The following is a 25,811-nucleotide window of genomic DNA, read 5'->3' on the forward strand; positions in this document are numbered from 1 at the left end:
GGGATCTTGTTAAAACGGAATCTGCATTTCTGATGAGCTCTGGGTGGTGTGCGTGCTACAGGCCCAGGCCAAGTAGCAAGGGCTGTCCATTAGTGCTACCTCTCTGGTTCCTTCTTGTCTTGAAGGGAGGGGCGGGATGAGCAGCTGTCGTGAGGTTCCCGAAGTAGATGAATGAGGAGGACAGGCTGAATGGCTTTGCCGGCAGCCTCGTCACAAATGGCCAATGGTACACTTTGGGATCATGAGGTCCGAAGCTTAGTGACAGACCCTTCTGGGTTTTTGGTCACATGTCTGTGATCCTATCCTCCAACAGACAAGCCAAAACAACCTACCCAAGGGTGATTATTGGATAGACTCTCCCCAGTTTCTGTCAGAGGCCATGAACTAGACATAGAGTTATGTCCTCATAGGAAATGCATGATCCCAAGTGCATTAAATCTTCACTGGGACTCCAACCAGACCTTCTCGCACCTCCTTGCTTCTAGTATCCACTAATGATGTAGCTTGTCTTAACGTAAGTCAGTGTCTTACAGAAGAACTATCCCAGCCCTTGTAATTTGTCTCGTAGAGCCCGTCTTCCTTCTCTACCTTGGACTCACAAGCCGAGTGTGTACTGCAAATAGAGACCTCGACTCTTTTCTCTTGAGGAACCCTAAAGACGTTTGTTTCCTCTCTTTTCACAAAAAAAAAGACTTAAATGATTGTCACTTTAAACAAGGTACCAAGGATTATCACTCAGGCAGCTGAGCCCTGAATGCAGGATGCTTATAGGAGACTTGCTCCTGGCAGCTTGGGCTTTATTTAAGCACAACTGGAAACTTGTCATGTTTTTAAATGAGTCTAAGTAATAGAATTTAATTCATAGAAAGCAGGTCACAAGCATGCAGCGTTGTTCCACCCCTGCTAGAGATGTGGGTCCCCTGGACCCCCAGGTTGAATCATGTATCCACGGAAGAGACTGGCTGTTTTGAAGAATTATTTTCTGGGTTTAAGTTTTCTCCTTAAATGCTTATACACATTTTCCTGTATTTCAGGCCGTTCTTCAAAATGTATCAGGCTCATCAAAGTTAAATCTGCAGTTGTAAGAGCAGGCAAAAAGGAAATGTAAGCACTAGGAAGAGACATTAAAAAAAAAAAATCCTGTTTCTAAAATGGTAAAAGGACTGTGCTATCAGGCAGGGTCTCCCAGAACATTCCCAAAAAGCGCTCCCAGTTTGGGGCTGAGTCTGACGCATTTAACTGGAACCCGAAGTTTTATATTTATTGCTTTTTAACCATCTGAATTTCTGAGAAAGCAAGAAAAAAAAAAAAACCCAGCCCCAACCCATCACTACACCCCATGCTGATGGATTCGATTTTCCTTTGTGGGCGAAAATGTCACATGACTTAACTGGCTGTTTCAGGTGAACCCAGCGCACCTAAGCTCGAAGGGCAGATGGGAGAGGACGGAAACTCCATTAAGGTGAACCTGATCAAGCAGGATGACGGTGGCTCCCCCATCAGGCACTACCTGGTCAAGTACCGAGCGGTGAGTGGCTCCGTGGCTCCTGCCCCATCTTCACCCCGTCTGCAACCCTAACATCCACCTTGTTGGGGTAACAACATGCAAAGCCCAGGCGGGGCAGAATCGTTCTGTGTCTTGCAGAAGGCTCAAGAGTCCTGGTCAGGGTTTTAAATCCCAAGCTTGACCTACAGCCATCAGGCCATGTCCACACTGGGACCATTTTTTTTTTTTTATTTTATTTTTTTCAGTGTTCCAAGATTCATTGTTTATGGATCACATCCAGTGCTCTGTGCAATCTGTGCCCTCCTTAATGCCCACCATCAGGCTCACCCAATCTCCCACCTCTCGCCCCTCCAAAACCCTCAGTTTGTTTTTTCTCAGAGTCCACAGTCTCTCATGCTTCGTCTCCCACTCCAACTTCCCCCAACTCACTTCTCTCCTTCATCCAATGACCTCCGTGTTATTCCTTATGCTCCACAAATAAGTGAAACCACATGATAATTGATTCTCTCTGCTTGATTTATTTCACTCAGCATAACCTCCTCCAGTCCCATCCATGTTGATATAAAAGTTGGGTATTCATCCTTTCTCGTGGAGGCATAATACTCCACTGTATATATGGACCATATCTTCTTTATCCATTCATCCATTGAAGGGCATCTTGGTTCTTTCCAGTTTGGCGATTGTGGCCATTGCTGCTATGAACATTGGGGTACAGATGGCCCTTCTTTTCACTACATCTGTACCTTTGGGGTAAATACTCAGTAGTGCAATTGCATGGTCATAGGGTAGCTCTATTTTTAATTTCTTAAGGAATCTCCACAATGTTTTACAGAGTGGCTGCACCAACTTGCATTCCCACCAACAGTGTAAGAGGGTCCCCCTTTCTCCACATCCTCTCCAACACTTGTTGTTTACTGTCTTGTTAATTTTGGCCGTTCTAACTGGTGTAAGGTGGTATCTCAATGTGGTTTTGATTTGAATCTCCCTGATGGCTAGTGATGATGAACATTTTTTCATGTGTCTCTTAGCCATTTGTATGTCTTCTTTGGAGAAGTGTCTGTTCACGTCTTCTGCCCATTTTTTGATGTGATTATCTGTTTTTGAGTGTTGAGTTTGAGGAGTTCTTTACAGATCTTGGATACCAGCCCTTTGTCTGTAGTGTCATTTGCAAATATCTCCTCCCATTCCGTGGGTTGCCTCTTTGTTTTGCTGTTTCCTTTGCTGTGCAGAAGCTTTTGATCTTGATGAAGTCCCAAAAGTTCATTTTCGTTTTTGTTTCCTTTGCCTTCGGAGACATGTCTTGAAAGAAGTTGCTGTGGCCGATGTTGAAGATGTTACTGCCTATGTTCTCCTCTAGAATTTTGATAGATTCCTGCCTCACGTTGAGGTCTTTCATCCATTTCAAGTTTACCCACGTGATGGTGTAAGAGAATGGTCGAGTTTCATTCCTTTTGCATATAGCTGTCAAACTTTCCCAGCACCATTTATTGAAGAGACTTTTATCCCCTGTATATTTTTTCCTGCTTTGTCAAAGATTAGTTGATCATAGAGTTGAGAGTCCATATCTGGGCTCTCTACTCTGTTCACTGGTCTATGTGTCTGTTTTTGTGCCAGTACCATGCTGTCTTGGTGTTCACAGTTTTGTAGTAAGGCTTGAAATCAGGCAATGTGATGCCCCCAGTTTTGTTTTTCTTTTTCAACATTTCCTTAGCAATTTGGGGTCTCTTCTGGTTCCACACAAATTTTAGGATTGTTTGTTCCAGCTCTTTGCAAAATGCTGGTAGAATTTTGATTGGGATGGCATTCAAAGTATTGATGGCTCTAGGCAGTACAGACATTTTAACAATGTTTATTCTTCTGATTTTGAAACCTCTAAATTGACCGAGGTGGTGACAAACTCCTACCACGATTGATTTCTCTGCTGCTTGAACATTTCTACAAAGTGATTTTGCCATTACCTGGTACTTTTTGCAAATCATATACTGGTATCTCATAATCAGTACATTTGATAAAGTGTGTATTATGGGCTGCGCACTGCGATCATGTGCCTTGTCTCCCCATGAGAACCCTGTGAAGTTGGCCTTAGGATTATCTGCCCTTTACCGAGGAAGGAAGTAACGTACTCATGTGATCTCTCACAGCTGGGTGAGCAGAGTCTGAATCCGGGTCTGTCTGAAGACACTGGGCTCTCCACCCTTGCCTTAGGCTGCCTTGCCATCCCACACCACAGTCGTTCTCACCTGCCCCTCAGATCCTCCCTGGGCTGGTCTAATCTTGCTCACAGTGAACTTGGCCCCGAACCCTTTCTTCCTGGTTTGCTCACCATCTAAGATCTAAGATGTCATCCTACTTTGCACCTCCAGGTCCCACAAATGAGAATCCCTCCCACTTTCTTAGGTTTTAGAATGACCCTGGGCCACTGCGAGCACACTCAGTTGCTGAGAGTCTAGAGGCAGTGTCTGAGCACTGGGAATAGCCTCTTGCTAGGACTTCTTACCTAGCAAGGACTTACCTTACCTAGTAAGGATTTCTTACCCAGGAAATAATGAACCAGAGAGCAGTGTGCTTTCCTGAAACAGAAAGAAAGGATTTTTCAAGGAAGCTGACTTACTCCTTCTCTTTTGATCAGCTGCCACTGAAGGGATGGGGGAGCCCTTGCCTGGTTAGGCTTAATGGAGAGTCACTACAGCAGAGCGCCACCAGGCACACTTCCCAGCTGGCAGGCAGACCTATCATTCCACTCAGCCCTTCCCCAGTTAATTGCAAAGCCAGGCAGGAGGAGGACATCAAAGGAGGAGCCTCTGTGGACATACCTAAGGCCAACCTGAGAGGTCCCTGTGGCTTCCTCACTGTGGAACAGGATCAGGTTTGAGCGGTGGCCCAGCACCGCCCATGGGAAGTGGACAGTGTGGTCAGGTGGGCTGTCTCTGGCCTCTGTTAGGCCGATGTGGCCCAGCCAGACGTGGGATCCAATTTCGGCTTTACCACTTCCCAGTAGGTCACCCAGACTTCCAAAAACCTCCATTTCTCCATCCGTAACGTAACGTAACATAATGAAATGAAAGAGCTTATCAAGTTACTGTAAACATCAGTTATAATATAAGCAAAGCACCTGAACTGTGACCAACACATGGAACCCCCTGTCCCATAATACAATAATATCTGCTAAGCAGTTGGCCGGGGCTGGAGACACCTCCCAGATGAGGCCCCCAGAGATGTCAGTTTTCCAGAAGCCACTGTGGCTGTGCCTGGCAGGTCTGCCTTTAAAAATTGGTGGGGACAGGACACTGAACTATGTGAGATTTCCCCAGCCTTACCTGTCTTCTACTTCAAACGCTCAGTGTTTGCTAAGTCTTGTTGTTATATGTTACTAGTATTTTTGTGTAACATAATATTTGCTTTATATTCTGGTTGCCTCTTTTATAGAGTTTGCCAAGGAACGAAGCCATTGAGAGAGAAGATGTAGAAAACTGAATTTCTTTTAAGTTTTTTAAATTAGAATTGGGCCACTGGTGACCCTGGCCAAGCAAACGTGCAGCCCAACAAAACCCTTCACAGGCTGGGATACAATGAGAAAATGGTGGAAAGCCTAGAAATCATGGGGCCAGGCACATAGTAGGTGTTCAACAAATGGTAGTTTTTATTTTTAACAAAATGAACCTATGCCACGTTCCTGTGTGGGAAGGTGAGTCACACAGCTGAGTGGGAGCAACATCCTGAAACAGGACAAGAAGCATATTTGTTGCATGGCTCTTCTGGGGCGTCCATGTGCCACGCCTTCCAGAATGTTCTTGAGTCCCTGGGTGCCCTGGATGGCAATGGGACAAGACACTGGAAGGTTGCCCTATGGCACCCGCCATCAGCCGCTGTGCTTACAAAATGCGAGGTTGACCTCCTGACCTTCATCGTCCTTAGGGGTTTTCAGGTTAGTAAAGAACGACCACCCTGTCCTCTCATTGGTTTTTATTTGCATTATTTTGTACTGATAGTAGTGACTCCCCGAAGCTCTTCCCATGAGTGGGTCTCACCAGCATTTTCATCTAAACTGTCCTGGTGTCTTGTGTCCTTCCTGCCGGTTTCGCCCAGAAGCTCTCCTCCGAGTGGAAACCAGAGATCCGGCTCCCGTCTGGCAGTGACCACGTCATGCTCAAGTCCCTGGAATGGAATGCGGAGTATGAGGTCTACGTGGTGGCTGAGAACCAGCAGGGGAAGTCCAAGGCGGCTCACTTTGTGTTCAGGACCTCGGCCCAGCCCACGGCCATCCCAGGTATGACGGCCTCTGCTTTTCTGTGAGTTTCCTGCTTGGAATTAACGCACAATGCTTCACCTCCTAACGCGCCTGAACGGCCCTGACGACTTGCTTGCTGCCGGCTATCCTCATGATCGGTCGCCCGTGCAAAGCTTCGTTGTGCTTTGTACCTGTCTGTGCAGTGGGCTGAGATGTACTGGCCCCCCGGGAAGGCTTGGCCAAGCATCCTGGGGCAACGGTCCTATGTCATTCAGCCCTGGAGGACGGAGGCTAAGCCGGCCCGCGGGACTCCTCAGCTGGGAACCACCCGGCTCCAGCCAAGCCCTGGCAGCTGGTTGAGTAAGGACCTTTTTTGAGACCTTGTCTACCCTCTGCCATTCCATACAAGGACCCCCTAATTGTTTTTAAGCGCTTTCTTTTGGATGCTTGCTTACTGCACAATCATGGTCCAGTTCTCTTCTCTGTGGGGACCCCAAGAGAAGGAAGAGACGGTGCCCAGTTAGTTAAAAATCCCATTTTCTGAGGGCCTCTCCACGGCAACAAAGATTAAATTGAATCGCTTGAAACAGAGCAAGTGGAGAAAGGTGTTGGCAAATGCCATCTGTGAAAGGCATCCGCTGGAGACCATGACGGGAGTCGTTCTCCTAGGAGACACACACCTGTCTCTAGGGATCCAGGACCAACTCAAGTGTGGGAACAAAGTGAGAGTCCTGCCCGCTGGCCCAGCCCCCTTGCCGCTGATGGTTAGTCTACGCATTGACCAGACTTCAGAGCAGAAGGCAGTCTTCAACACCGCTCTGCTTCTCCAGATCAGCCAAGCGCCAGCCACAGGCAGGAGAGGGGGACACCGACCATATAGTGCAGCCTGTTGGAAGGGAGCCCCGTAAAATCTCTGCGTGTTCAAGCATGGTAGGAAGATGTCCCAGTCTCCCAGCTGCCTTAGTGTGGCCCCCTCATGCCTGTCCTGTCTCTGATGCTTGCCTGGGGGCTCTGCTCAGTTTGTCACAATAGCGCCTCCCAGCGGGAGAAAGAGAGAAAGGCTGTGGCCGCCTAGGACGTGGGTCTGCGTGTGCATGAGTGGGTTAAGGAGATGGCAAAGTAAGACCAGTGTGGTTTGCGACGGTTGAGTGTGCATGAATGTGTGTGTCTGACAGACATGCGGGGGCCTCCAGGGAGCTGGCAGGCGAGACGCTGATCGGTCCTACCCTCCGCATTGTCAGGCAGGCAACCCTTAGTGCCAGCGGGCAGCGGTAAAGGCACTGGGCATGGCTGCAAGAGGTGTTCTCACTCCTGCTCAGCCCATGTCCAGAGGTGGCCCTACCATCCTGTGCCCCTTCTTTCTTAGTGCTCTTTGGTCCATTTTTCATTGAACTCGATAGTCTGGAGTGTGTCCGTCTCTGCTCAGCCTTTATGGGATGCTTAGGAGTTGGGGGAGTGACAGGTTGGAGTCAGCCCTTCACAGCGAGAGAGCTTTCCGACGGCACCTGTGGCCCAACCTAGGCAACACAGGCAGGTGGCTGGGTGGCGCTGCGTTCCCGTGCTGAGGGCTGCCCCTGGCATCAGCCTGTGGGGCCGGAGCCGTTGGGGACCCAGTGAGTCAGATACAGAAACAGAAGACCTTGTCCCCCCGGGTCCTTCTTGGTAAGCTCCCAGGTGCCCAAGGAAGCCAGAGAGCGCTGGAGGGATGGCTCACTTCATCTGCGAGGGCTCGGTGGCTCTGCTGTGTGCTGTCTTAGGAGGGGGTAGTTCTGTGCTTGCTTGGACTTTCCTGGCCATGATGTTGGGACCTGTGGACAAAACCTGCGAATTTTAAGCTGTGCATCTGTGGTGGTACCGGCGGTCAGCAGGGTGGCAGGTGAGGCGTGCAGACTAGTTCGTCTTGAACAGTGTGGGGGGAGGCGGGGCGTGGCACCCGAGGAGGAGGAGGAGGTGGAGGAGGAGTCCGACCTCTCACTGAGATGCTTATGGCGCATCTCTCCTACCACACGCAGAAAGCTAGAGGCTAGGAGGCTGTGGACAGGCTCGTTGACTGTTCCTAAGAGGCCTGACCTTAGTCAAAGGTAACACTCTCCTAATCACACTCCTGGATTTGACTGCAGAGGCTCTGTTCTCTCACTTGAATTTCATTTGCTCGCTGACCCTAACCCCCAAATTCGCCCTGCTGTGCTGCTTCTGGCCTTGCTGAGCTTCGGAACTGGCCTTACGGGAGTAATACCATACTGAGCTCTTCTCTAACCTTTGTCAGTTTAATTTACTAAGTTGAATTAACCTTTGATTCTTGCGTTTTCTATATTTGACCTAATTTTTTTTTCTTTTTATCTATTTTTTTTTCTCTGTTTCTGTCTCTACCTTCTCTTTCCTTCTCCCCCCTCCCCTTCCTGTGTCTGTCGTCACACATCTCACCTTGGACGTCCATCCCTGGGACATCCCCACTGCCACATTTGTTTTTAAACAACCACATTCTCTCTGGGCACCCACGGCTTGGACCTGCAGCGACCTTGGGCGGCTGCTCTGCGTCCTACACCTTTGTCTCGTTGCTTCTCTCCGCAGTGACTCTGCTTTTGCTCTGTTAGGAACTTGAACACACACGCACACACACGCAAATTAAGTTTGCTTAAATGCCCAGTTCCTCTGAGAATGATCAGTGCCCCCTTTGGAAGAACCTGTCAGGACCGCCACGGCCACGCCACCAAGCACTCTGTGTGGAAGAGGAAGGTTTGGGGACTGGAAAAAGCTGGACGTGCAGACAATTTACCATTCACAATCCTCTGTGCTGCTTCACGAGGATGTTTGCCCCTTCCCAATGGCAGAGTACGAAAACATGCGGGAGTGCTTTTCTTTACATGGTTTAAAAAAAAAAAAAATTATGCTAGGTTTACAGAGACATTTCTGCGCATCTGCTACCTGTTGCATTTTTTTTGTTCTTACCTGAAAATGATGTAGCAGAGGAAAATGTCTAAGTACCCCTAAAGCTTGCATCAGATTGTTGGGATGACCACGTGCTCCTCCCCTGCCCTTCCGAAAGCAGCTGGCTTCGCTTGCCTTGAAGCGCCTGTGGTAAGAGAGCCAGACTCCTGGGACGCGCCCAGGCATTTTGCTGACATGATGGGCAGAGCCACTACGTTGCCCATCCAGTGGAAGAAACGGGATTTGTTAGGCATTTTCTGGGAGGCGCTCTGGCCCTGGTATCCCAACCAGCAGCCTATGCTGGTGCTGCCCACAGGGCCAGCCTATGACACCCCTAGTGCCCATCAGCTGTCTAGGACGGGTGTCCCCCCAGCCAGAGTGATTCGAGCTGCACAGAGCCTTGCGTCTCGGGGGTTGTGGTCTGACCGTCTCGCCTACGCTCCAGTCCCCAAGTTGGAAGTATCCACGGCCAGCCAGGCGTGGCTCACGCGGTCCCCACCCTGACACACTCACCAGAGCAGGCCGCGGGGGGACAGGTCACTCCTGGACTGCCCAGTCCAGAGCGTCTACACGCTGCGACTGGGCCAGCCTGTCCTACTTCCCAAATGCCCCAACCCCCTGTGGTGGTCAGTGGCTTTAGTGACCTTTAAAAAATTCTGGTGACCACCAGCTAGTGTTCTCTGCTGTCGGAAGGAGGCACAGTGTGCTCACAGAGTCACACGGAGACGGCAGGCTCCTGCTCAGTAACACCTGTGCGTGCTTGGGGATGGACCTTCTAGTGGATAAAACTGCCCTCCCTCCATTGTGGTCACATCATTCTACATATCTCATCTCTAAACATCCCATGGAAGTTTAATTTTTGTTCTGTTTATTTTTTAGTTCTGTTTGTTGTGTTGTTTTTGTTTTTTTTTTTTAAATTAACTTTTGAAGACTAGTCTTTCCCTTTGGGAATCCCAGTGATCCCGTCTGCAGGGCAGTGCTGCCCGTGTCACTTGGCACGGGCTCGTGTCCCCCAGCACTCACCATTTAGAGGCTCATGTATAGACACCGGAGGCCGCACTTTTCCCAGTAGCTCAGGCAGGTAGTGCCTCCTGCCCGAGCCCTGTCTGCCTCCCCAGCCCCACCTCAAACCTCTGTCCCTGGGGTCCCTGCCCTGCCTTCGTACCAGCACAAGAGAAGCAGGCGTGGTTCTTAGGCACAAGGCGGAGCATCGAGGAGAGACACGTGGTGCCTCCAGGCCTGGCGTAAGAATCCCAGGTCAGTTATGGAGAGCTCTGGGGAGGGGAGGGAAGGAGAGATCTGTCCTCACACAAGTAGCCCATCACTGTCCTCCCAGCTCCTGGCACGCTCTTGATAGCATGTGGGGCAGAAGTCCCATGTTCACCCAGGAGGGCCCATCGGTGGGGGGTCTACCCGAGCCTGATCCTGGTCCCACCCACAGGGGAGGGCCAGTGTCATGTTTCCGGAGGGACTCTTTGGAGATCTAGCCAAAGTATAGGGAAGCCTGACACAGCCCTGTCCCACCCACACACCCCGGGCGAGGCGGGACCTCAGCCGAAGCTACTTTGGGGTCAATGCAGGCAGGCCCCTGGTCTGTAACGGGATGGCTTTTGAGAGACCTCGTTAGGGCACACCCACTCCCACTGGACACTGTTCTCAGTGGCGGCTGCAGCCCCTCGCCCCGCGAGCAGTCCCCAAGGTAGCAGCCCTTTGAGTTCCCGGGGTTGGACTGGGTGGGGAAGCACTTACCACCTCGCTCAGCTGCCCCCACTGCTGTGCCCTGTCCAGCGCTGCCACACTCCACACGCCGCGGGGTTCCTTTGCTCACTTCTGAAATATTTATACGGCAGGTTTGGATCACATTTGTTACTAATAAGAATGCTAACACTGTTGTGTAGATAATCAGCGAGGGCTTGATGAAGTTTACACCTTTGTGTTATTAAAGGAAGTAACAGTCCGTGTGAACTCACCAGCGTGCTTTGAGTTTATTGAATAGTTGTGTGTCCTACAAAACGTCAAAAGCCCTTTCCTTTCACCTCATGTGTACCTGAATAGCTCTGATTACCCCAAATTGGACCCCGAACTTGGAGCCTGCTGCTTAGAGTTCTAGCAAAGGAAATGCCTTCCTTTTCTGATGAGGAGCTATGCATTTTGCCTGGCTGCCCTGAGAGCCCTCGGGAGTCACTGCCTCCTTGGGCGTTCCTGGTCCCTGGCAGCAGGGGGAGGGGGCAGTCCCTTCGCAGAACCAGGAGGCGGTCACTCCGGGGTCAGGGACACCCTGTGGGCCACCAGATCGAGTAGGCCACCAGTCGGTAGCTCGGGCTCCTGATTTCACGGCTCCCATTAGAAGCCCATAGTAGGGGCTGCACAGAGTGACCTTGTGATAGAATGTGAGAGAAGGCTCTCATTGGCAAATCCTATTATGTTTATAATCACAGTATAGTATAAGGACACTTACCGGAAGCCCTTGAGACTGGCCGTCTGTTTAACAGTAGGTTCTGGGAAGGAGCAAGCAGACATGTATGGGGTTACAAGCGAACTGGAGCCTCAGCACAGTGAGAGGGACCCCTCTGCTGCACGGAGAGCTCCTAACAGTGACTCGGGCCCATCTGGTGTCTGTAAATGTGAAACCCGGATTCCCAGTCTGAGGGTTTAAGAAAGAGGTAGGATGTCGGTCTCTGTCGTGGGGCAGTAAGCTCCCTGTTTAGGGTCAGCCTCTCCCAGGCCAGGAACCACAGAGGAGGGACAGCCCCCCCGCCCCACGTCCGTCACCACTGGGGTGGCTCTGACCCTGGAGGTTATGGAGGAGCTGCTCCCAAGAAACTCTCATTGCACGCGGGTGTGCGGGTGAGCCAGGCAAGGTCGGCCAGTGGCACGGTCAGGCAAACACAGACCGCCCCCTGGAAGGGTTTTACATTTCCCTTCTATAAACTCTTACCTGAGGTACGGGGATACCCTCCGTTCTTCTAGCTCTCCTGGCCTACAGTCTTGTATCATCCTCCAAGAGCCAGTGGGTGTTGGCTTGTCTTCAATACACGTTTATCCGTTTCCTGGTATTTCCCTTATTTTCAGCTTTTTTTTTTTTTTTTTTTTTTTGCAAAAGCTACGCACACTTTCTCTAGCTTGAGGAGTGCCTTACTCCATCTGGAAGTCAAGACTCTTAGTGGTGAACTGGGTGGTCCCTTTTCCCTCGGGGCCGTCTTTGCTTTCTCTCCGTCCATCCAGTATGCTAGGTCAAGGGCACACAGCGAGACTCCACAGCTCCTCCTCGGGCGGTGAGTCATGGGAACAGCTGTTGCTCATTGTAGGGCAGGCGTGAGAGGACCCGGAAACAGCAACCCTCAAACTCTACTTGTGCAAGGGTCACCCGGGGCCGCTCCTCCAAATCCTGATTCCCGCGCCCCATCCGGAGATTCTGACTGGGTAGAACTGGGGAGCCCCAGAGTCTAAATTTCAGTACCCCAGGAATCCTGCTGCAGGCAGACAGACATTATGCTAAAAAGTATCTATTTTCCATATAAAAATAAAATCACAAGAATCTGTGAATAAAAACAGGCCCTCCTGAGTGTGCTAGTCTTCCAAGGAGAAGTCCTTCTCAGTACACAGTGAAGGGGATCTGGATGGTGCTTGGGGTGCTGCTGGATGGCGACATGGGACCCAGGCTCTTGTGGTTGAAGAGGACGTGGGGATGCTGTCACACCAAGCCCTGCCCCACATGGGGACCTCTTCCAGAACATTACAGTATCCCTGCCCAGGGCGGTCGTCCAGCCTCTGCTCGGTGCCTCCAGCCACAGTGGGCCTAACTGCCCAAACAGCTCACACTCTTAGTCCTTTCTTGAGGGGAGCTGAAATCTACCCCGGATCCTAGAGCTGTCATCCAGGAGTGATAGTGAACAAGACTTCTTCCATTTCACAGCCCACCTGTAAGTCTCTGGAGGTGGTGCGCTCATCTCCAGGCTCAACAGCCACTCTTTTTTTTTGACAAATATTCTTTGAACATTTCCTGTCAGTCAGGTTGTCCTAGATGCTGGGGAGACATAAGACACAGTCATAAGACAGTAGAACCTTCCAGAAGGGATAGCCAAATGAAAAGCAATGTAAATGAACAGAAAATGGCAAACAGAGGCAAAAAGAGGAAACAGGTAGTGTGGTAGATAGTGGGCAGAGGTCAGTCACTAGATAAGAGATCAGGGGATGGAGGGAAAGGGCTCTCTGACAAGGTGACGTCTGAGCCGAGGCCTGTAGGATGGCAAAGAGCCTCCCAGGAGGTTATGGGGCTGGAGTGTGGCAGGCAGGGGGGTCAGCAAAGTCTGAAGGCAGGAATGGGCTGGGTGTGTTCAGCAGGTAGCGTGAAGGCTCGGGCTGGTGCCAAGAGTGACAACAGTCAGAAGAGTGGGAGAGTCTATAAGCATTTAGGGCCTTTAGGCCAAGAGGAAGAGTCTGAATCTTACCTCCAGAAGAAGGGAAGACCATTTCCCTTCGTTCTGTCTTGTCACAGGGGTCCTTGTACCCTCTGCCCTTCCCCTGTGCATGCACGTGATGCTGGCCTTCAAAGCCAAGGAAGTCCTCCCTCTGGGTCTGACGAGCCCAGAGCTTCAGCTGGACAACCGCTGCCTCTCACAAACACGGAGCCGCCTGGCAGTGGTCTGTCATCCTCTTTGGAGCTAGGATGCGTCCCCTCAGACCATACTTATGCATACACCTCCGAACGAACAGTTCGTACCACTGAGTCTGAAAACACAAACATTCACCTCACACAAATACTTCAGGCTCCTTCTTCGGGAACAAGCTCTCAGCACCTACCGGGCACTAATGCCAGGAGGCAGCAGTGACTTCTGGCCCAGTGTCATGGGCTAGAGATAAAGCCCAAGGCTGATATTCCCTCCCAGTTTAGGGAAGCGGCTTTGGGACTCCAAAGATCAGGAAGGCTTGCCTGCTTCTCTTTGCTCATTAGGGTGGAATGTGTGAGGACCTGCGAGAGAACAAAATGCTTTATTTAGCTTTTCTGAGCTGCTAGGGAGAAGACCCACTCTAGTGGACCTCAGGGGCTGGCCAGCCATTTCCTGCTGCCGAAGTCTGGGGACAGCATGGCCAGAGCTGGGTCCTCTGAGCACAGAGCCCTTGGCCCATCTTGATGCCTTCTTGGGGATAGGCTGGGGTTTTAAATATGGGTTGGATGAGACCAGCCAGCAAGCCCAAGGAGGAAAGGCTGGGAAGCAAGGCCAAGGTCCCAAAGAAGCCACAAATATTCAAGAATTTGAGAATCTTCTCCATCTAAGGCCCATCTGTGCCATGGGCAGTTAAGAATTAAGCTGTGAGTGAGTAGTCCTCTCTGCCTTGCTGGGCTGGTGGTTCCTACCCTGAATTAAACTTTGAGGCAAAGACCAGTGGTGTAGGACCACTGCTGAAGAAGCCCCATGCGGCCTGAGCAGGGACCCCAGGGCAGACCGAGGAGTGCCCCCAGGAACACAGATTGCACAGAAAAAGAAGAACGTGGCCCGTTGTTGCACCTGTCACCTTGGACTACACGTCCCTCCATTATCTGGTGTGATATGTGGCTGGCAGGCCAGTGGGCCTGGCCTGGTGTGCAGCAAAGGCACAGTGAGACCCACTGGTGTTGGCCACAGTTCCTGCCTCTAGTGGGCAGACCTGGGTGATCCCAGGGGATCCTGGCGGCACAGGAAGCCCCAGACCAGGTCGGGGGTGGGGTACACCAGGAGGCTGCCAGTTCTGTAACTCGGTCCTTCCAGAAGGAAGCAGATGTGCTCATGTCTGCACAGGAGTCTCCATGGTCTCCACACTGGCTTATGGGCAGAGCCCTGCTGGGTTCCAGCTTCCCGGAGCTTGAGCATGTGTCTCCCGGACACTGGGGGACTCACCAGTCAGAGGGCCGCCTCAGGCAACTCACAGCTATCACACGGGGTGTGGGGAGCTGAGCCAGGGGCCCTTCTGTGAGACCATCAGTCCCCTGGGGCCCTGGGGCTTTATAGATGGACCACAGGGGCAGAAGGACACAGGCCGAGTCATGCAGAGTGAGCCCAGCCAGCACGGGAGCTCTGGGTGCTGCTCGGGTGTGAGAATGAGGGTCTGTCTGTAATGGGCACAAAGCGTACTTGCCCTGAGTGTGAGTGTGCCTGTCCGTGTGGACGTGCATCTCTGGGTGAGTCTGCTGGGTTTCCTGAAGCCTGGTTCAAGTGTGCCTGGGCTCCCAGAAGGTGAGTACACCCAAACCTTTCACCTTGCTTACTGGGGCTGGGCAGAACTCCACGTCTCCAGAGTAAATGGGCTTCATTCGGCTCCCTGGGTGCAATGAAGGATAAACCATGTCTGTTGTCCAGTGCTGGAATCCTCTGGAGCTGGTCCTAAAGGGGAGAGGGAGCAGGATAGCATTTTGGGCATACCATTGCACCTGATGTCAGCACAAGTCCTAAGGAAGCCCTGGGAACCCCCCGCTGCTCCAGCTGGCACCCTGCCCCAGGATCCCAGGGAGCCACGGTCCAGCCTGAAACCAGTGACCGCCGTCCGCCTGCCTGCTGCCCGGGCTCACGGGGAGATCAGCTAAGGATGGGTTGGGGGGAGGCTCAGAGACTGAGCACAAGAATGGAGACACAGCTCCCAGTCCCCACTGCCATCCTGACCTGTGGGTGCCTCATGCATCTGTTCCCTGGTCTCCGACATAAGGCTGGCATCCCACCCTCTCGAAGATATGAAGAGACTCTGTTGTCTCAACACTAGGGTACAGAAGGGCCCCAGGGACGGTGCCCCTCTTGACACAAGTGCCCTGACTTTGCCCCATAGGCTCTCCCCGACCCCCAGGGGCTGTTGCTCTGCAGGGTGCAGAGTCGGCCTGGTGTGTTAATCACCAACCATCTCTCTCCCTCCCTCCCTCCCACTCAAGCCAACGGCAGCCCCACATCAGGCCTGAGCACTGGGGCCATCGTGGGCATCCTCATTGTCATCTTCGTCCTGCTCCTGGTGGCGGTGGACGTCACCTGCTACTTCCTGAACAAGTGCGGCCTGCTCATGTGCATCGCTGTCAACCTGTGCGGAAAGGCGGGGCCCGGAGCCAAGGGCAAGGACATGGAGGAGGGCAAAGCCGCCTTCTCGTGAGTGCAGCCCACTTGCCGCTGCTGGGGTCTGGGCTCTGCCCTGGGTGGTGGGTGGGGCCCAGCCATGGAACCATATCACTGGAGAACTGTTTCTCAGACACAGCCTTTTCGGGTACCTGTTTGCAAAGCAAACCCTTGGGCCCAGCCTCACAGCCAACACATTAGAATTTCAGAGAAGTCTGAAAAGTCCCGGCGTGGATGAAAATGAGGGGAATTTTCAGAGCTGAATCCGGAGGGGAACTTCCACAGCACTTCAGAGACCTACTTGCCTTGCTGTCGTTCATTCACACATCTCCCCACAAACACTTACTGAGCAGCTACTGTCGGGCCAGGCGATATTCCCCGACCCCAGGTTACACCCAAGCACCGAACAGATAAAACGTCCTTTCCTTTCAAAGCTGAGGCTCCAGATGCTGTCCCTTCCAGCATCTCTAGAGAGAGAGATCTTGAGCTAATTATCAGGAGCCTTCACAGACTCACGGCGAGAAGGGACAGAGCCGGGGGGGCAGGGGGTGGTATGAGCACCACCACGTGTCAGGCTCTGTACGTAAAGACAGACTATCCGAGTACTTCTCTGTGCCAGGCACCGTGCTAAGCCCTTCACATTCATGATCGCAGTTAACGTGAGACAGCTAGGCAAGGGAGAGACTTATTTACCCCATTTTACAGATGAGATGGAAGCAAGTGTGAGCAAGACAGGTGCTCAAGGTCACACAGCTCACGCAAGTGGGAGCTGAGGCTCAGGCACTTGGACCTGGCTTGAGATGTCCCTGCCCCGCCCCCAAACTTTGGGCCAGGCCCAGGTGTCTTCTCCAGGAGCCCCCCTCCCTGCCCCAGTGTCCCAGAATTGAAATAGCCCCTCTCTCCACAGGAAAGATGAGTCCAAGGAGCCCATCGTGGAGGTGCGGACCGAGGAGGAGCGGACCCCAAACCATGACGGAGGGAAACACACGGAGCCCAACGAGACCACACCGCTGACAGAGCCCGAGTATGTGGGCGGGGAGGGGCCGGACCTCGTCAGCAGAGCCCTACACCCACCCATCACCCTACCCACACCTCCCACCCACCCACCACTCCCAGACCAGCAGGCCAGATCCTGGAGCCCTTGGCCAGAAATGCCTGACCCCCCTCTCTCCCTAGAGAGAAGGCATTCTGGGTTCTGTTAAGGGACTATAGGTGCTCTGCAGGCTCCTGGGATGAGTGGGACCTCTAGACCCTCTCCCTGAATCACACACACATCCCAGAAATGGCCAAAGGGGGCAAAACTTCATTGAGAGGGGCTGAGCTTTGAGAGGCTTAGCAGATTCTGTGTAGGATTTTCAAGAACTCTAGAGGTTTCTGTGTCCTCCGAGAAGGGTGAGAACAGGTGGGGACCCATGAAGCTCCCCAGCCCTCCTGTTCCCAGAGGCCTGGGGAGCCCTCTGTCAGAAACCATGCCCAGCCGAGCCGGTGGGGACTGCTGGCTGTCCTGAGGCTATGGGTTTGAAGGGAGTGGAGTTAAATGGTGGCACAAAATCTCTGGCTGGGGAGCCCATGGCCCCTTGGGGCTGTTTGGAGCACTCATTGCCATCTTCCCGACTTTGCCCGTCACTGCCGGGGCCCAGTTCCTCGGGGGGCCGGGGACACCGGCAGCGATGGACACCAGACCGAAGCCTGTCCCTCCTGAGTTGGGCTGCAGGCAGGGCTCGGAAAGGCCCTGACAGGGCTGTGGGACAAGGCAGCCTAGCGCAGAGAGCTGGAGGGGTGTTGGCAGGGAGGAAGGGCCAGCAGGTCCCTTTAGACCTCCACGTGCTCTGTGTTTCCTGTCTCCGCTTTTGCCCGCCTGGGCGTGTGCTTCCTCTCACCATCCTTGTTTCTCTGTGGGCCTGTGTCCGTGCCTGTGCGTCCCCGCATGGCTGCCCACGCCCCGCTTCTTGGCTGCAGCCCTCCCCCTGCTTCTCTGTCTCGTCTGAGCTTCATCGTCTATTCTCTTCTACTTCCTGTCCTCCCACAGGCTGCCTGCCGACACCACAGCCACTGTCGAGGACATGCTGCCTTCTGTCACCACCGTCACCGCTAACTCTGACACTATCACCGAAACCTTTGCCACTGCTCAGAACAGCCCCACCAGTGAGACCACCACCCTGACCTCCAGTATTGCCCCCCCGGCCACAGCCACACCTGACTCAAACTCTGTGCCCACCGGCCAGGCCACCCCTTCCAAGGGGCCCGGCGTCGCCACCTCCTCCCCACCCCCCGCTTCAGCCCCCAAGGTCGCCCCCCTTGTTGACCTGAGCGACACTCCAATCTCAGCCCCCGCTGCCAACAATTTGTCTTCTAGTGTCCTGGCTAACCAGGGGGCAGTGCTCAGCCCGAGTGCCCCTGCCAGCGTGGGGGAGGCCTCCAAGGCCCCTCCAGTGAGCAAGCCGGCCCCTGTGCCAGGCCCCGCCACGGCCGGGGCAGCCAGTCCCCTAGCAGCAGTGGCCGCCCCTGCCACGGAAGGCCCCCAGGCCAAGCAGGAGGCTCCCAGCACCAAAGGCCCGGATCCCGAGCCCACCCAGCCCGGCGCTGCGAAGAGCCCGACCGAGGCAGCCACGGGCCCCACTAGCCCGAAGAGCGAGGCTGCCTCCGTCAGCGCCACAAACCCTGCCCAGGGCGAGGACTTTAAAATGGACGAAGGGAACTTCAAGACCCCAGATATTGACCTTGCAAAGGATGTTTTTGCAGCCCTGAGCTCTCCTGCTCCCGCCGCTGGGGCCAGTGGACAAGCCCCCGAGCTTGCTCCTTCCACTGCCGACAGCTCTGTTCCGCCTGCACCAGCAAAGCCCGAGTACGGCCTCTCTCTGTCTGCTGTGGTCGGGTTGTGTCCAGTGGTGGTGTGCGTTTGTGCTGTGCTGTGTCCTGTTTGTGAGAGGTGTCTTCAGCTTGATGCTGGGCTTCTCTGAGGCGACTGTCAAGCAAGGGGCTGGGATGAGGCAGAGAGAGCGGGGCAGGCAGCAGGGCCCAGCGAGCAGCCGCTTGCTCACTAACTAGGCCACGTTAATTACGTCTTAGCCTTATCCTGCTGGCAGAGGCTTCAGTTTTCCCTGGGGCTGGGGAGGGGGGGTTGCCATTGGGCCACTGATGAGCATAGCTTGGCAGGCGAGCTAAGGAGGCCAAGGTGCCCTTACCAGCCACCCCGGGGCCCCAGATAGACAGTCTATTAGCCAGGGTTCGTCTGGGTTGGCACCGGAACAGCACTGTTCCGCAGGAAGGAAAGGGACAGGCCCCAAGGCCCCTGTGGGGAGAGGGAATGGTCCAAAAGGCCCTGTCCCACTCCAGCCCAGATGCTCACAACACCCCCAGGACCACCGGCTACTTGGGCTTCTCCTGACTTGCAATGTCTGGGAAGACGCGGAGCTCACAGGCACCAAATGCCTGTTGGGTCTCCAAGTTCAAGTGAAGGTCCTTAAGATTACAGATGTCTTTTTTTTTTTTTTAAGATTTTATTTATTTATATGACAGACAGAGATCACAAGTAGGCAGAGAGGCAAGCAGAGAGAGAGAGGAGGAAGCAGACTCCCTGCTAAGCAGAGAGCCTGATGTGGGGCTCAATCCCAGGACCCTGGGATCATGACCTGAGCTGAAGGCAGAGGCTTTAACCCACTGAGCCACCCAGGCGCCCCAAGATTACAGATGTCTTAACCATGATGCCAAGATGCAGCTGGAGCCAGGGTCTGGTGCTGCACATGCGCCCTTAGACCAGACTTTGACTCCTGGGACTGAATAAGGCAGAGTCAGACCTAGGTTTTTACAGAGGCTCCTGCCCCCCAGATGAGCTGTTGTGCTGCCCCCAAGAGCCAAAATGGGACCCTCCCTGCGAGCCCTGAATCTGAAGAAGTAGGAATCCACTAGTCCTTCCCACTCAGCAGCCGCCTGACTCCCCCTGACCCTGTCCCCATGTAGTGTGCCAGCCCACCCTAGCCTCCCATGCCATGCGACACCACCTTGGTGGCAAAGAGCATTTCCCACCCTAACCACAGAGCACAGGGCCTGCTGCACTGAGGACAGGCATGAGCAAGGTGGTCCGCAGAGTCCGAGTCCGCCCCCCTGGACTCGGTGCTGGGGAACCGAGCACAGCATGCGTCATTTATGCCGACCTGGGCAGTCTGCTACTGCACCCGGGCAGTCAGGGTGAGGAGCAGGCCGCGTCTGCTGCCCCCTTCCGCCACCCCAGGGAAGCACTGGGCTCCGGGCCCCGGCATTGCACGAGGGCCAGAGGGGAGGGAAGGTCTCGTTCCTCTGATTCAGCGGCTCTCCACTTTGGCTCCGTTTCAGAGTCACTTGGGTGTTTTTAAAAGTCATCGTGCCCCGCCCAATTAAATCAGGATTCCTGGGGGGCTGGCTCAGGTGTTGGGGATTTTTAGAGCTCCCAGGTGATTCCAGCGTGCAGCCAAGAATGGGGACCACTGCTGTATGCCTTAGCCCGGCTGGAGGGTGACAACTGCGGACTGTGGTCTCAGTGCTGTTTTCCCAATTCTCTGCAGGAAGGGCCCAGTAGAAGCAAAGTCGGAGTGCCAGGAGACAGAAACGAAGCCAGCGCCCGCCGAAGTCAAGACGGTCCCCAACGACGCCACACAAACAAAGGAGAACGAGAGCAAAGCATGATGGGTGACAAGAAATGAGCAGATCAAAGTAAAAAGTGACACCACAGCTTCACCAGAGCATTCCCAATATCTCACACATGCACACATGCACACACTCGCACACACACACATCTCATTCCTCTAGTGTCTTTTGCCTTTAAAAAAAAAAAAACTAAACAGATAAACATGGGATCTCCTTTTTGTAGGTTTATAGAAAGGGTTCCTTTGCTGCGCGCACTCACTTGTAAGAAAATGAGACAAAAAGGTTAAACCCACAGCCAAACTAGGACACTCTGTTCCCTGAAACCATTTAAGAATCAAACAAAAGGACCCCAAATTAAGAATCTAGGAAGCTCAGAAAAAAAAAAAAATCTAGGTTCAGGAAGATCGCACTTGGCGTTGCCCAATTGGCACAGACCAGTTTCAGAGAAATACTTCCAGGCACTAAGACTAACGAATGAACAAAGTCCAAGTTTATTTTTATACTTTGAGTCGAGTTTGAACTCTGTAAAGCCCCATAAATAAGTTATAATTTCTGTTCACTTTGTATTTGTTCAGTATGCAAAGTGTGTCCCCCTTGCTAGCTGAATTCAATTCCCACGTAGACTCCCGTTTTGTAGGAAGAATGCCAAATCGCAACTTCTGGGGGGGAGGTCTCGGTTTGCAATATTTTGATTTCTTTTTCTCTCCTTTTCTTTCTCATTCTTTTTTTTTTCTTCCTGCCAACTTTGTTTTCCAATGTTTACAAGTTGACGATGTTTGACTTTGGTTGTGTTTAAATGTCCGTGTAAAACCGCTGCCTTTTTTTTTTTTTCCTTTAAGTTACAAACACTGCCTGGAGGTGGGCAGGGTCATCACAGGCTTGCTTTCGCACGGGACAACTTTACAAAATATGATTGTTTACAGTGGCTCTTCCCCCCCCACACACCCCCTCCACTTTCTGATTTGAAATTTTTGCCTGTGTGCAACTCAGGTGAAAACCCATCTCGTTCTGGAGTGGTTTTGGTTTTTTTTGGGGGGGGGGCGGGGGGGTTTGGTTCTCAGTTCTTTTTGTATTTCCTTGGGAGTTAGAGACCACTTTCTGATTAGCCACCACCTGCTTGTATCTGTGGAAAAGGGTCTGCCCCCCACCCCCCCCAGGCGTCCACGTCCTTCCTTTTGAAGGACTCCTTAGGCTTTGTTGAATGAAGCAGAGAAGATTGTATAGTTGGGGCTGGTCTTGGTGAACACACATTTTTACCCCAAACATCCCCTTTTTGTAGAAAGCCAAATAAAATATATACATACAATTTCCTTTTGAGCCCAGAATCTAGATTTGAGCGGAAGAGCATTTGTGCTTCAGGGAATTAGTGTCTTTTTTTGGAAATCTGTTGAAGTAAAGTAACATCGGCCTTCTGTTCACTTAGGCAGCATTTATAGAAACAAAAGAGAGAGAAAAAAAAAAAAACAACCTGCTGTCTGGAGTCATAAACACAACTTTCCTGGATTGGAAACCAAGTGGGGGGAAAAAAATACAGAAACTTAAAGGGGGATGGGAGGGGGGAGAAGGGAAAAGCCAGCCCTTTGTATAGAAATTTTGCTTTCTTTTATCATTCTACTTTAGAAACTGCAAGCTTGTGCACTGTGGATGCGTGAATATTTTAGTGTGAAACGTGTTTTTGTCATAGTATTGAAATAAAATTTCAACATAGTTTGGTTGTGGAAGGTATAGCAGATAGTTCAGAAAAAAAATATTCAGGAAACAAAAATAACTCTTAAAAGGAATTAAAGCCTTTAAACAAAGAAAATGAAATAAAAGCGAAGATGATGATGCTGATAATGCTAAGGAAACAGCAATTCAGCCCTCCGGCATGCGTTCCTGTCCCAAGGTACAAAACAGCGAGAGGTTAGGGTGGCAAGACTGCCCCTGAGTCCGTTCCATGGGCCACACTCCCCCATGTTCTGACATTTCTGCAGTCTGATCAGTGATGATCCGCTAAGATTATAATTTCGAACTGTGAAAAATAATGGTCTTGTCATTTGCTAAATGTGGGGTTATTTTGCATTTTCTCAGCTCCTGGGGATGGAAATGGAGGAGCCAGTGTACCCAGCTCTGGCCCCCTTGATTGTCGGGCCTTTGCACAAATCTCTGGTTCAAATGCACAGGCCCTCAGGCACGAGTAATGAACGCACAGACAGTTCTTAGAGTACACAGCAGAATAGGAGCTCCTGGGTGTCTGAGACGGGAGGACCCAGCAGGGCGTGGGGGGCCCTTCCCACTGCTGGGCTGTCCATGGACTCAGCTGTTCATCTTCTGATGGCAGTGGCACTGACTACCCAAAACAAGCCCACACTATCCCTCTTTGAGACTGTGCATCTCCTGCCGAGTGGTTGTGGCCAGATGCAACGACCTGGGCTCTGATGGTTTGGAAGAGGAAAAGGTATAGCCGACCCTCAAGTAACACGGCCCAGGGCAGGTGATACCCCCCACCATCACCCACCCAGAACTGGCTCCGCCATCAACTGGCACCAAGACTCTGCCCACCTTTTGGTCTGCCTCTCTCATTATACATAGATTTGTCTCTGCACGCATGAGCTTTCCTTTCTTTAAAAAAAAAAAAATTTAAAAATACTAAAAAAAAAAGCAAAACAGGACAAAAACAAAACAAAAAAAAACAGAGCAAAGCTTTCTCTAAAATCAAAGAGAGAGTCACTTTATTTTCAAGATGTTCTATCTTTTATGTTAAGAGATAAAAGCTTATAGTTTTCCTTTTTTAATTTTTTGAAGGCGGGATCAACTCTACCAGTTTGCAGTGTGTATGTGTCTATATGTGTATGTGCCATACATATGTATTCACGTAACCAGCGGCATGGCCACGTTCTGCGGGAGGGGGCGCACCCTGTGCCACATGCAGGTCTCTGAGTCCTGAGGGACCGTAGTGTACGTAGTGCAGCTTCTGAAGTGGGACCATTTTCACACTTTTCTATGGAGCCCTTCCGTCCCGGGCTGTCACTCGAGGCTGTCTGTCTGGATGGTGGTTTTCAGACCTCCATGAACATCCCTACCCAGCATTCCGTACTTCGGGGGCCTTCTCTCTTGTTATAAACTTTTTACCGAGTGAAACATCGATACCACCTTTGTTTCCATTCTCACTGGTGTAAATACTGAGTACTAACTGAGAATTTTGACTTTGCATTCTGTCAGAATACTTGTGTTCAATAAAAATTGAAAGAAAAGAAAAATGATGATGGTCCAACTGGGCTTTATTTCGATTCAGTGCTAGTATGCCACATGAATCGTACTGTGGAAATGCCAATGGTTTGGCTTTTTTTTTTTTTTTTGTCCTTGTGAACAAGGTCTGTTAAACCCAGTGTCTTGAGTTCACATGGCCTGAAGGATGGTGTTCCTCAGGCTGATAGAGGAATCCTCATTTTAGAATGGCCAGCCATCAGAAGATTTCATTCAAGTCCTGGTTCTGCCACTTCCTTGTTCACTTTGGAAGAGTTCTTTAATCTCCCCAAGACTCAGTTTCCCCTCTTGACAAACAGCAGATTCCAAGATCATAGAGCTGAGGCCCTGGCTAATGAGGGAAGCGATGTATATGAAAGCAGAGTATAGTGCTGGTGGCACTCCGGGGGCGTGAGAGCATCAAATCCAGTTGGAATAACAATCTGAACTGGAGCGCCAAGGTTTCAACAGGGAGGCAGGCACATGAGGCTTATTCCAGAATACGTGATTCCTCTCTTCCTGTCTTTGCCATACTGCTCAGCCCTTGGGAGTTTACTAAAGTCTCTGAGATAGATAGAGTGAAGAAAACTTCACCCAACTCAGAATTCTCTTGCCTGTGCTGCTGTCCAGCTGTGCTGGGAAGAGCAGAGAGTTGGAATTACCTACTAGACTTTGGAGTTGGAAGTCCCTGGAGCAGAGCAGGTCCCAGGGCCAGCACTAGGGTGAGGCAGGTGAGTAAGACTTGTAGGGAGCAAGATGTAAGGAGGCCCTATCTCAGGGCCAGTCCTGCACCTGCATGGGTCTGAACACCTCCTTCCTTTGTGTCCTACATGCTCGTCTCTAGCCCCAGCCTGGTGGTGTCCTCCTCTGGGGTGGTGTCTGCCTTTGCTCCCAGGAGTTGGCCCTTCACTGGCCCTGGAGCCTGTTTTAAGAACCCAGAGCCACGTGTATCTATGTGATTTCCTGGGCCACCAAAGTCCAGCTGTATATGGCAAGGTAAGGAGTGATCAACAAAAACATCATGAAATGATGACCCTCTCTCTAATGATCCATGGGGGCTTACTTCCAGAGCCTTCCTCCTTCAGGGTCGTCTCCTCCGAGACTCGCCCAGTAAGTATTCACTGAGTGTCTCCAAGATGCTCAGGATACAGCAGTGGAACGTTGGTTGACGTGTGGGGTGCAGCGGACAAGCTCATCACTACCATCCAGTTCTCCCTTCCCTCCTTCCAGGCACTTGATAGGTTTGTACTTCTCTGGTCACACAGAGCAGGCATGGCTGTGTCAGTGGAGTATGAGCAGGGCGGTGCGTGTCACTTCTCAACAGAGCCTTGATGGCCTCTTCCCTTGTCGCAGCAATCAGCAAAGCTGCAAGTGGTGGAAGGGCCACCACCTGGGCCCAGAGTGAGGGGTACACAGATGGCATGATGGACACAGAGAATGCGTGAGGGGTAACCCCAATGACGATCTCTGGTGAATGTTTAATAACCGGCCCTCCAAGGGAGGAAGACGAAGGGATGCATATACACGCGGTATGTGTTTATCATAAACTGAGACAAAGAATGCAATTCACAAATGATATACCATACTCTGTGTTGAAATTCTACGTATCCATAGGATACAGAATGTTTTGGTACATTTTTGCTGCACTCTTGTATAGAACCAACCTGCAGGTGCATTAGTTGGTAAGTAGAATTCCAGCAAGAACATTGGTTGCTAACATTCGTGGGTCAGATGGAAGTGGAGCACCGGGAGATCCGTGTGTTGGACCTTCACTCGCTCATCAGTGAGTTTTGAATACTAGAGCAAAGCCTCGATGTTTTGTGCTAGCCACAATGGGAAGGCTATGCATAGGGCACAGTCCTAAGCTTAATCTACAACATAAATATTTCCCCATCACTCTCAAGTCTACACAAACACCAAAACCAAGCAAACAAACAAAAACCTATTTGTGGCACTGACTGCTCTCAGTGGTGTGTAAATACTCCCAGCATGGCTGGTTTGAGCATGTCCTCACTCACCAGAGGCTCGCGGAGAGATCCACTTCATCATACAGCCTACTCCCCCCCGTAAGGATAAAAGAGCACCTGAAGATCCTCAAGCTCAGAGAAAACAGCAATATCAAGCAATAACAACAATAAGCTATTGATCTATGTTCGTAACAGTAAAATGTAGTAAAATAATTGAGAAATAATACATTTGGGGTACTTACTGCCTTCACTTTAAACAC

At 51.7% G+C, this 25,811-nt stretch overlaps 1 protein-coding gene and 1 long non-coding RNA gene across 36 annotated transcripts in view; one reads left to right on the plus strand and one right to left on the minus strand.

Annotated features, from left to right (window-relative positions):
* The window catches only part of NCAM1 (neural cell adhesion molecule 1), a 298,788-nt gene extending 275,187 nt beyond the window's left edge, over nt 1-23,601 (plus strand). For 7 of the 25 annotated variants that reach the window (XM_047691566.1, XM_047691565.1, XM_047691567.1 and 4 more), the window contains 6 exons: nt 1,404-1,528; nt 5,594-5,774; nt 15,562-15,769; nt 16,644-16,760; nt 17,766-18,581; nt 20,278-23,601. In XM_047691566.1, coding sequence (XP_047547522.1) covers nt 1,404-1,528; nt 5,594-5,774; nt 15,562-15,769; nt 16,644-16,760; nt 17,766-18,581; nt 20,278-20,398 — 1,568 coding nt within the window. In that variant the 3' untranslated portion in view covers nt 20,399-23,601. Of the gene's footprint in view, nt 1-1,403; nt 1,529-5,593; nt 5,775-8,249; nt 8,381-15,561; nt 15,770-16,643; nt 16,761-17,765; nt 18,582-20,277 lie in introns of those variants that run through there. The other 18 variants (XM_047691575.1, XM_047691576.1, XM_047691577.1 and 15 more) reach the window with 4 other exon arrangements.
* On the minus strand, nt 783-13,513 carry LOC125078627 (uncharacterized). 11 transcript variants are annotated; one of them, XR_007120942.1, is made up of 9 exons: nt 13,115-13,513; nt 11,602-12,690; nt 11,122-11,161; nt 10,413-10,493; nt 8,685-8,830; nt 8,512-8,593; nt 8,160-8,332; nt 7,450-7,543; nt 5,128-7,320 (listed from the first exon to the last, which is right to left on the minus strand). It is a non-coding gene; the product is annotated as an uncharacterized LOC125078627 (long non-coding RNA). The 11 variants fall into 11 exon arrangements; XR_007120941.1 differs by lacking the exon at nt 8,160-8,332; XR_007120943.1 differs by lacking the exon at nt 8,160-8,332 and having other exon boundaries at nt 7,450-7,556.
* Nucleotides 23,602-25,811: the final 2,210 nt, after the last annotated feature.

The sequence above is a fragment of the Lutra lutra genome, chromosome 10 (genome assembly GCF_902655055.1).
Source record: "Lutra lutra chromosome 10, mLutLut1.2, whole genome shotgun sequence".
Taxonomy (NCBI): domain Eukaryota; kingdom Metazoa; phylum Chordata; class Mammalia; order Carnivora; family Mustelidae; genus Lutra; species Lutra lutra.